Consider the following 11,429-nt stretch of genomic DNA (forward strand, 5'->3'; position numbering starts at 1 on the left):
ATACGGCCCACCTGCGGAGTCCTGCTGGGTCCTTGTTTGCTGGCTCTCTCCCGCCATCTGTTTCCTGACCAGTCCTCTGCCTGCATCACCCTGATATATCTCACTGTATTTACCAAACCACTCTTTCATTTTAACTTCTACCATTTCACAGGTAAGCCGGAAAGCCCATGCTGTTCTTCCTCTACTGAGCACCCTTTAAGATAATCAAGATCACACTCTGCCTTTTGTAGCAAGGCCTCCCAGGATCTTCTAAGTATCTTCCTGATGGGACCCTGCTTGCTTGCCCTCAGATCCTGCCATCTGATAGAACGTTCTATTGGTTCTTTTCAGCATCTGTGTTTTCCTTATTTTGCTAATTACAGAATGCTAATTACAGAATTTTGCTAATTAGATCAGAGAATTCTCTTTCAGAATATTTTTCCTTAAGCAAGGCCTGATAGAGGCTTAGGAAATACTGGAAAATAGGTTAAGATCTGTTCAGTATTATCTAGGAGGCACAAGGTCCTTGATTCTCAGAGAAGGTGATTGTGACTCACAACAGGGATTCTAGCCTACCCCTCACATATTTCATCCCTTGGAAACTTAGGATGTTAGTTCACTTTTACTGTGTAACAAACTCGCATTCTCATTTAGGTTATTTTAGCAAAATTCACTTTGTTGCAGTTATAGGACTGAGGTCTCTACTTCCTTGCTGGCTGCCAGCTGAGGAGCCATTCTCAGCTCCATTTTTCGGCATGAGGTCACCTCTAGCTTCTAAGCCAGCAATGGCACAATGAATCTTTTTGGTGCTTTGAATTTCTAAGACTTCTCCTTATGCTTCCAATCAGAGAATTCTGCTTTTAAATGGTTTATGTATTGGATAGAACCCACTTTAATAATCTCCCAGAAATCTCCATTTTTATTAATTCACAGTCAACTGATTAGTGACCTTAATTGCCTCTCCAAGACTTTAACTCAGGGGTTGATAGCATATCTACAGCCTCTAAACACAGATGAAAAGGAGATATTATAACAAGAACAGGGATCATTGGGAGTCACTAGAATTCTGCCAGACTTCTCTGCCATTCTTGCTTTCCTGAGATGGACCTCATACAAACTTGTATAATGGGAATAATTCCCCTGTTTCTTATATGAAAGCACCTGAAGTACATGAGACCTGAGAAATTTCCTCTCTGACTTTGCATCTACTTACGCCTGTGGCCATTCTCCCAACCAGCATCCATTTTTAAAGAACATCAACCCCTAATTTCTTCTCCCCTCTCCTTTAGTGAAAATTTAGGTTGCGCAAGTTATGGCTGCTAATCCTCACAAACAGTTCCTTTATTTTTTATAGTAACTGAACTTCAAGTTTCCTTCCCATGGTAAAGCCCCGTAAAACATTCTACCCTCTTGCCCCAAGTTACAATGTTCCTTGGAAGGCTTATCCAGTGAGGCATTCTCAAATAAAAGCTAATGGTTCTTGGCATGATTTTTGTTCCCACTGTTTGGTTCATTGACTTGGATAGGATTGGATCCTCTACCACTCAGCTCAGCCACTTCCAGAATCCGTTTCATGTGTCCCCACCCTTGAGTCTCACAGACTGGCTGGCTGAAGAAGGCCCTTCCTGAGCAGCACTACACTTTTAACATTAAAGCATGGTCTGTGCCTTTATACTCTCTCTTTGTCCTTAGTAAAAACCTCTTGATTTTATTTGTTTCACTACTCAGTGTTATCAGGACAAGGTGGGATTGCAGTGCTGAGGAGATCTGGGTTTAGTTTCTTATATATTTTTATCATTTGAATATGAACAGCTACCAGTTATTTAATGAAATTCAGAGTCATTGTCTGCCTTTTTAAAAATTTTATGTTTTTAATTTACATACAAATTAGCATACAGTGCAACAATGATTTCAAGAGTAGATTCCTTAGTTCCCCTTACCCATTTAGCCCATCCCCTCTCGCAAAGCCCTCCCGTAACCTTCAGTTTGTTCTCCATATTTATGAGTCTCTTCTGTTTTGTCCCTCTCCCTGTTTTTCTATTATTTTGTTTCCCTTCCCTTATGTTCATCTGTTTTGTCTCTTAAAGTCCTCATATGAGTGAAGTCATATGATATTTGTCTTTCTCTGACTGACTAATTTCATTTAGAATAATACCCTCCAGTTCCATCCACACAGTTGCAAATGGCAAGATTTCATTCTTTTTGATTGCAAGTAATACTCCATTTTATACATATACCACATCTTCTCTATCCATTCATTGGGTGCAGCCACTCTGGAAAACAGTACGGAGGTTCCTCAAAAAACTAAAAATAGAACTACCCAATGACCCAGCAATTGCACTACTAGGTATGTATCCAAGGGATACAGGTGTGCTGTTTCAAAGGGACATATGCACCCCAATGTTTATAGCAACACTATCAATAATAGGCAAAGTATGGAAAGAGCCCAAATGTCCATCGAAGGATGAATGCATTGTCTACCTTTTAACATGACAAGGATTAGAGTGCCAGTAGCACTAAACATTTGAAGTTCTGGTAGGATTTTATGAAAGACAATTTAGAATGTCAGTGGCCTTTGCGGGGAATTTGTGATATCAATAAGACAATCTCTTTGTATGGTACTTTATAATCAAATGTTCAAATATTTCCAAATATTTATATACTTATTTATTTTTAAAGTTTATTTATTGAGAGAGAGAAAGAGAGAACAGTGGAAGGCAGAGAGAGAGAGGGAGGGAGAGAACCCCAAGCATGCTCTGCACCATCAGCACAAAGCCTGAAGTGGGGCTCCAACTCATGAACTATGAGAGCATGACCTGAGCTGAAATCAAGAGTCGGACACTTAATTGACTGAGCCCACCCAGGCATCCCCCAAATTCCAAATATTTAATCATTCGTTTCATTAAAATTGTTGTGAAGATGCTTTAGAAACATAGAAAAACTAAAAAGATTATAATATTCCTTCCATTAAGTATTACTGAGAATAGGATAATAAAAACATGGACAATCTAACTCCCAAACTTCAGTTCTGGTTGGCTTTCTTCCTACTTGTTTTCTTACAAAATTCCTCAGTCTATGACCCTCTTGAAGTTCATCATATTTGATATTAGCAAATATTTCAGAAGAGTATTTGACTAAGATTCAGTTTTCCTTTGGAGAAGGAAAGAATGCGCTAAAGGGAAGAATGACAGGACTATCCTTGCAATCATGCAGGACTAGACACTGTGACAGGATGGGGTCAGTAGCACTTGAAGATCTATGAAGGCAGGGAAAGAGAAAAATTCATGGTAGGACATGGAGGGAAGGGTAGGAGGGGAGGGAAAAGGCCAGGATAGCACAGCTGACAGGTGTAAGTAAAAAACCAAGAAAACAAAACAAAACAAAAAAATAAGAAACTGCATTTTTCTGAAAGTAACGTGCAATGGAAACAGCAGTAGAAATTAAGTGAGACCCAAGACTCTTTTGTTAAGTTTCTTTCAGTGTGTTACAAGAGAAAAGTTACTTAATTTCAGGTCAAGAACTATGACTTCCCTGAAATATTGCCCTGCTTACAAGCTAAGTTGGACTTTGTGTTTCATTGATATTGGCCAAAGGCAAAGGACTTGACTACTTAAGCAGCATGAGCTCCCACTCAGTGTGGTCCCCCTCACTCCCAAGTCCCAAGTCCCATAGGTGTGGGAACATAGAGGGGCTGGCACAGATGCCTATATATGCACTGGGTTATATTATAAGGGAGGACTATTTTTATAATTATGCTATAGGAGCTTAGGAAACCTGAATCTTCATAGTGGGCTTAAATGTAGTCTTTATTTCAAGGGGAGACATCTTTATTATATCGGATAGTAAGTATACCTTTCTTTCTTTTCTCTGGATGGAAACACTATCTCTATTTTCCAAAACTGAAAGCAAGCCTGTCTTTTGCTTTGGAAGAAAATGATATCTCAACTTTTTTTTTTTAATTCCAGCATAGTCAATGTACAGTGTTATATTAGTTTCAGGTATACAGCATAGTGATTCAGCAGTTCTGTACATTACTCAGTGCTCATCGTGATGTGTACTCTTAATCCCCTTCACCTAGTTCACCCATTCCTCCACCAACCTCCCCTCTGGTAACCACCAATTCATTCTCTACATTTGATTTTTTTTTCTTTGTTCATTTGTTTTGTTTCTTAAATTACACATTTGAGGAACTTACATACTGTCTTCCACAGTAGCCGTATCAGTTTACATTCCCACCAACAGTGCACAAGGATTCTTTTTTCTCCACATTCTCTCCAACACTTGTTGTTTCTTGTGTTTTTGATTTAGCCATTCTGACAGGTGTGCAGTGTGCTTTTGGCCTTTTTTGTTTGTTTGTTTTTATTTCTAGGTTTATTCACTTATTTTGAGAGAGAGAGAGAGAGAAAGAACACAGAAGGGGCAGAGAGAGGAGAGAGACAGAATCCCAAAAGAGCCTCCACACTGTCAGCACAGAGCCTAATGAGAGGCTTGAACTCATGAACCCATGAGATCATGACCTGAGCTAAAATCAAGAGTCAGACACTTAACCAACTGAGCCACCCAGGCACCCTGCCTTTTGGTTTTGTTTTGGTTTGTTTTCAAAAATTTTTGAAAATGGTTATTATGAGGAAGAGAGAGAGAGAGAGAGAGAGAGAGAGAGAGAGAGAGAGAGTGTGTGTGTGTGTGTGTGTGTGTGAGCAGGGGAGGGGCAGAGAGAGAGAGAGAGAGAGAGAGAGAGAGAGAGAGAGAGAGAGAATCCCAAGCAGGCTACGTGCTGTCGGCTCAGAGGCCAATGTGGGGCTCAATCCCACTAACCACGAGATCATGACCTGAGTCGAAATCAAGTCAGATACTCAACCGACTGAGTCACCTAGGCGGCCCTGCCTTTTTGTTTTTAAACAAACAGACATTCTTGAGAAGACAGTCTCAAACTAAGGATGGTTAGTGTCTCTGCTTGTAGCAAGTGCAAAAAACATGAGAGACACATGGACAATTATCTTTCAACTCTTCTTTGAATATTCTTTTCTTCCCCAATAAAACAAGAGGGTTCTTCCACTTATGATAGCCAATGATTTTTAGAAAGAAATTATTTGTATGAGTTTAAGAGTCTGTATGAAGTTGGCAGTGAGAGATGCTGAGCATTTGACAGTTTTTAAAAGCATGGAATTGAAGAATGAATGCACATAATGCATTATACAACTAGAAAAATTTTATCATCCCTATGACAAATTCTCAGTAGCACCTAAGCTATTACAGACATGTCCTGCAGACAACATTTCTGGTTAATATTTTCTTAAGAGAATACCTCTTGGTGTTAGTTAACCAAATTCTAAACACTTATACAATGTGTATATACCCCAGTGCAACATTTTTTAGCCAAAGCTTATATAAGAAAATTTTATATATGCATTCCCAAATCTCAATATAATTCGTTTACTAAAATTACAAGTGGGTTAAACCTTGTTACATTCCAAACACAGTGGATAGAAGATCAGGATCATGTACTCCGTGAAAAGAACCTGATGGTTAACAAAAGGCACACAAGTCACAGATGTTGCTGGTGCAAAGAGAGACATTGTATGTCATATCATACATATAAAAGTTTTAAACTATACATTTATTGTCCTCCTCCTACCACATGCACATTTTATAATTTAACAAACATGAAACATTTCAGCATAATTTATAATGGTTAATGTTCAATTCAATAGTTGTACTACAATTTTTAAAACTTACTTTGTTTGTTGAATGTTTATATTATTTTTAATTTTATTTTAGAAGATAGGAATAAATACTTCATGAATGTTTGTAATGATATTTCATTTTTTTAAGACAGTACTTATTTCTGGGAAAATATTTGGCAGCAAAGAACTGGTTATGAATTTCCTGCATTGTTAAGGAATCACTAAGAAGCCATTTGGTTTATAGACTTAGAATATGGATACCAAGTGGCCTTGTTGGAGTTCCAGGTAAAAATTATAATTTTTAATACATCCTTAGGAGAACATTGGTGTCCAGTCTAAACCTGATTTGAGAGAAAAGTTTTCAAAAGATTTAGTAAGTTACAATATCACAAATTTTTCCAAGTGTCCTCTTACTTCTCCATTTTTTTTTCATTGTTCTGATAAGAGGGCAGTATTTTGATTATATCTTTACCAGATGACTTATTCACCTCTCTAAAATATATAGCATCACCAGCCTTGGTTTGAAAAATCATGTCATCTGAACTTTAAGTGCCAGTGGGTTCAAGAGAGGCTAAGAATAATCATAGCAAATTTACATAACTATTTGGGCAAAGGAAAGTATAAAGTAGCATTCACAATGTAAGTTGGCAAAGATAACTGAAAAGGTACAACTGAAGGTATGATAAAAATTTAAGAGTGATATTTTATGACAAGAAGGCTCCAGAAAAATGACACTTGAGCCCTGACTGAACTGAGCTCAAAGTTTACCTTACTTTTAGATATTTCAGTTAGGTGATCTAATATACCTTTACCTTTACTTTTTGAGCCAAATTATGATGGGATCTTTTCTTACCTGCAACTACAATTGTCCTATCTTGTACCATGGGATTCTCCAACTGGAAGAACATAATCTGGCCCCCAGAGTTCCTCTCCAAAGGAGGAACTCAAACTAAAATAGGAATTGGCATAAGCACTGTCACTGTGAAATTTTCTAACCCATTTTTTATAACTTTAACCAGGACAGAAGATCAAGACCCATGGTGTTTCACATCATAAATTAATTTAAAATGATGAAAAAGTGTTTCCACCAAAAAATGCTAAATGGGCATTTATTCAAAGCAGTCTATCTTTGAAAAGCAAAAGAAATTTACCAAATAATTATTTTTTTTAAAAAAATGACACTGTCCATTCACATGTCCATTCATCTATCTGAGAAGCAATAACTTTGTCTAGCAATGTTGTAAAATTCTTTGCTCATAGAGAAAATTTTGCCAGTGGTTCTTGTGTGACAACTTCTTTTCCAGATTAAGGTACTAGCCAAATATACTTTTTTATATAATAGAAAGATGTAGCTATGGAGGGGTGGTGTTAGATGGAAGGCAGATTTGTGGTCTTGACATATACAGATACTTGACAAACCTCGGTCTTGCCTTATTCAGTTAGAGGGAATTTCTTCAAAATAAACATAACGTTTTATTCAAAAAATATTTTTAAAAACCATATCAGATGTTAAAGTCATCCCAACTCCAGTCCTGACTGAGGTCAGAATGTTTTAAGGGCAAAAACCAAAGGACCTAGTAGTGCCTTTTTTGCCCTTTAAGGACAGGGCAACACATAATTCAGTGGACCGGTGCCAGCTGACCAAGACAAGGAAGTATAGAATTTGAAAGTTATCAGTAAATTGTACAATAATTTGCCAGATCACTTATATGTCTGTCAAAACTACTAACAAAAAAATTAGGTCTGCATTTTGATTGTTTTATATATTTAATTTTTAAAAATTATTTGTTCATAGTCTATATTACAGATATTGATGAAGCTTATTCATTTTCCTTCACTCTGATAGTTTAGGAACACTATTCTAAACATTGTATGAACCTCTAGACTGATGTGTCATACTATCAGAGACCTGGCCTGGGGGTACTTTGTGAGTAAGAGACTGTGTGGGAGGGCAGTGAGCACAACCCAAATCCTACATGAGCAATGCTGAAACACCTTATCACAAATGTGCTGCTACGGATGCATATTTAGTTATTTATCTATGAACAAGGGTGAAATTGGGCAAGGAGAAATCTACAAAGACTCCTCCCTGAACCACTTCAGAGTTTTTCTATGAGACTAAAGCACACAAAAGAGGCAATTGCAGACCAAATTTCTTATTTTTTATTCTCCCTGTTGAAACTCAAGTTATAGAAAAGTTTGAAATGAGGCTGAAGAGAAAGGAAGGTCAAATGAGGTGGTCAAGTTTGAAGGCATGGGAGGCTGTCCCCTTCCAGGGTGGGTTGTCATACTTGGTTCTGTGTCCATGATGAGCTGCCTGCAAACTCAGGCTCCTGACGTCCCACCAGACCTAGTCCTTGAACTTGCAGATATAAGGTAGCATCGCACCGCAGTTATAATCTCTCCATTTCAGATATCCTAGAGAGACAGAGGAGCTCAGGTAGATGTGGCTGGTGCAGCTCATGAACCCAAGGTACAGGCAGCCCAGATTCTGGCGTAGGATTCACAGCCTCTCCCTCATCCTCAGCAATGTCCTACTCCAAGGGAATGGGACTCAAAGAAAGGAGAGATGAGAAGGGGTGGGAGAAGATAAACCAACCCTACATTTTCTTGCTCAAGGGGATTCTCTGACGGTCACACTGAGAAATAGGGAAAAAGAGGATGGAGAGGTCTGGCAGAAAGGAGCTCCTCTGTTGCTTACCTGTGCTTGCTGACAGACTCCCACAGTAGCCGGGGTTTGGGTTAGTGGAGGGGTGTCTCTCCCAGGCAAGGTAATTCAGCACATCCGTGCTACTCCACTCCCATCCACCTGCATTGGGCTCATAGCCCTAGAGAGGATGGAGTCTAGTGAGGTTGAATGGCCATTAAAGGGCTCCTTGCAGGAACCCCTCCCCAGCATCATGGAATTTGGTCTGCTCCTCTAGGTGCTGCCTGGGAGCCAAAGCTCTCCTCTGGGAGACTCCTCCTAACTCCTTGCTCTTATTGACAAATCCTGAAGCCCATAATCACAAAGACCAATAGACCCATTCAGAGTAACCTCTCACTGACTGAACAGCAACGAGTGATGCATATGTGATTAGCTTCTGAACCTCAAAGACAGTGTCTGTTCCATAGAGCAAAAATGGATCCTCTCTTCATTTAAGAATCACTCTGCACAATATGTGTAGACTCTGTGAAGCTCAGAGAACTGAATTACATGGCCTCACGTGCAAATTAAGAAGCAGATTAACTTCAGCAGAGGCAAGAGACTTCCACAGATCTCAGCTGTTCAGCTGGCCACAAGGTCCTCCCTTTTCTCCTAATATCCTCCTGGATCTCTGAGCTCCAAGGCTCTCTAGGGCATTTACTGGGCAGACACAGGGGACAGAGAGTGGGCTCGGGTGGCAATAGCAGCTTGAGAGGTTATAGAGAGAAGATGTATTCATACCTCTGTGGGATCATGGAGCCCCATCCAGATGTTTGAGTAAGTGTTCGCACTGTTCTGTACTAGGGAGGCCACAAAGGATGCCTCAGCCCCACTGAGCACAGACACAAGGTGTCCCGAGGGTCTCTTCTGGCAGGCCATCTGTGTGGGGAAGGGGGAGACTCTGGGGAGGCCTGAGACATCACTGGGAGACGGGCAGTGCAGAGGTAGGGGAGAAGAGGTATATGCGCAAAAGATGAGGATGCTCACCGTCACCCCCAAGGAACTCTGGGGAATGCAACCCCCCACCCCCCACCGCCAGGTCTCTAGTGTACTTTCCCTTAAAACCCCGACCTGCAAATCCAAGTACTCACATCTGCATTCATCCAGGATTTTGGTGTCATAAACAAGGCATAGCAGTGGGAGGCATAGGCCTTGGAGCCTTTGGGACACGTGATCCGTGGAGTGGGCACTTCCTTTGGCGAGTCTTCACCTAGGATGGAAGGACACAAAAGAGAGAGAAGAGGTGAATAGGAGACTGGGGATCACGGTGGGAGGTGACCTAGAGGAACGTCTATGGGGTCGGTGCTTGGGGAAGTGATGCCAAAGTCCTGACTGCCTCTCACCACTGCCAACACTTTCAGGATTTCTTGTTCTTGAACCAGCCCCACTAAATGAGGAAACCTCTCCTTTCTTTTCATCTTTCCCATTCACAGTCCAACCCTTCCCTGCTCTAGGATACACATTCTTGCCCTGGGTCCTCATTTTCCTTCCCCTTATTTTATTTCTGTCCCTTCACACTTTCCTCTTTTGCCTACCAACATAAATGAGAGTGCACTGACAAGAAGCAAAGGACCTCCTTGCAGTGCTAGTGGACCTCCTTGCAGTGCTAGTGGACCACTGTGATGCCTGCCACCCCTGGTTACCCTGAAGGATGGTGTGGTGATGGACGAGTCACAGGCCATTTCATGGTGTGGGGATATATGTCACCAGTACCACGAGAGTCTTCCTTCTCCTCTTGGCCCTGAGCATTCCCAAGGACCCAGTGTCAGAGGCAGAGAAATCTCACCTTGGACCTGAGACAGCAACATCAGGCAGGAGAACAGCATCCAGGACACGCTGGGGAGGTCCGTGTGAGGCCGCATCATGTCTGTGACCTGAGGAAGCAATCAGATTTCACTAAGAGAAGTGTGATCAGAGAGAGGACATATAGAGATCCTTGTCTTTCCTTTGTTAGTCCCCTTGGAATAAGTTCATCTTAGTGACATCCATCCCCTTGTATAGCTCTGGAAAGAACTAGAAAATCTGTACATGCTCCTACCCCATGAGACCTCCCAAGCCTGCCTGTGCTGAGTCTCAGAGCTCCTGTATCTGACAGAGATCCTCCTGTATCTTCCCCCAAATATGTACAGTATAGCTCTTGCCATGGTCTCATCTTCTGTCAGCTTCCACTCACCTGTCTTGCAGGGATTTGCAGTGGTTTGTCATGTCAGAGAAGACTGTGCTTTTATAAGAAAATTAGAAGGAGGGGCACTCAAATGAATTACAGGAATGTGGAGGGGACAGGGGTCATGGGAGGGGCTTCTATTTGTTCAAGGAAATTGCCACCACATGGAGGAGTCTCTTCCCAGCAAAGCCTGGGAATTGCCACAGATACTGCCTCTTTCCAGTTAGCAGGCCAGCACTTTTCCCAACAATAAGTGACATTTGGTCTTTCCCTGTCTCTTCCTTGTTATGGACTGGTTACAAATTGTGGCACTGGAAAATGGAGTCGTTCTTCTGGTGGATATCTCAAGGACTCTCTTTGGCATACATATGTATTTCTTTCTATTTTGTATAATATAATTAATATAACTAATTATAATTTCATGATAAGTGGAGGTGAGTATGGGAATTACAGGTGAGGGCATAGAAGGAACTGAAACTAATAGGACAGATCGTATTTCAGGGTTTCCTCTTAAACACGGTGGTGAATTTTAATGAAAATTCAGAATCATCTGATGACTCAATAGGTAACCCAAGATATTAAGGAAAATGAGATGATTAAACTTGTCTTGCCAGTCTTCTGAGCGATGGAGCTTACCTGATGGTTACTCATTATGTGATAGGTTAAGAAGAAATGGAAATTAAAGCATAAGGAGGACTAGAGTAAGATGAAGAGCCAAAGGAAGAAAGCATGAGGCTTAAAGAAGGGTCAGAGCAGGAATTGGTTGAAATTATAGATATAGTCCTACATTGCTGGTAAATTAGAGGTGTGGCATCAAGATGCTCACTGCCCTGGGCTGCTAACAACCTCCCTTGCAAGGCTATCTTTTGGCTTTAGATTAAAAGACATTTATTTCTGTTACATTCTTACTGGGAGA

The 11,429-nt window shown here is 40.7% G+C and overlaps 1 protein-coding gene across 1 annotated transcript; it reads right to left on the reverse strand.

Annotated features, from left to right (window-relative positions):
• Positions 1-7,803: 7,803 nt before the first annotated feature.
• Positions 7,804-10,578, reverse strand: LOC101082144 (lithostathine-like). Its single transcript, XM_003984198.4, has 6 exons — positions 10,523-10,578; positions 10,136-10,223; positions 9,441-9,559; positions 9,091-9,228; positions 8,365-8,491; positions 7,804-8,081 (listed from the first exon to the last, which is right to left on the reverse strand). The coding sequence occupies exons 2-6, from the start codon at positions 10,212-10,214 to the stop codon at positions 8,014-8,016; spliced, it is 531 nt and encodes a 176-aa protein (XP_003984247.1). The 5' UTR covers positions 10,215-10,223; positions 10,523-10,578; the 3' UTR covers positions 7,804-8,013.
• Positions 10,579-11,429: the final 851 nt, after the last annotated feature.

The sequence above is a fragment of the Felis catus genome, chromosome A3, assembly GCF_018350175.1.
Source record: "Felis catus isolate Fca126 chromosome A3, F.catus_Fca126_mat1.0, whole genome shotgun sequence".
Classification (NCBI taxonomy): Eukaryota; Metazoa; Chordata; class Mammalia; order Carnivora; family Felidae; genus Felis; species Felis catus.

Bases quoted from the DNA above. Each gene is read 5' to 3' on its own strand.
- LOC101082144 (XM_003984198.4), bottom strand. From the start codon at position 10,214: ATGATGCGGCCTCACACGGACCTCCCCAGCGTGTCCTGGATGCTGTTC. The intron at 9,560-10,135 runs GTGAGATTTCTC...CTTCCATCCTAG, and splicing joins GTTGCTGTCTCAGGTCCAAG to GTGAAGACTCGCCAAAGGAA. The intron at 8,492-9,090 runs GTATGAATACAT...CATCCTCTCTAG, and splicing joins GGCTCCATGATCCCACAGAG to GGCTATGAGCCCAATGCAGG.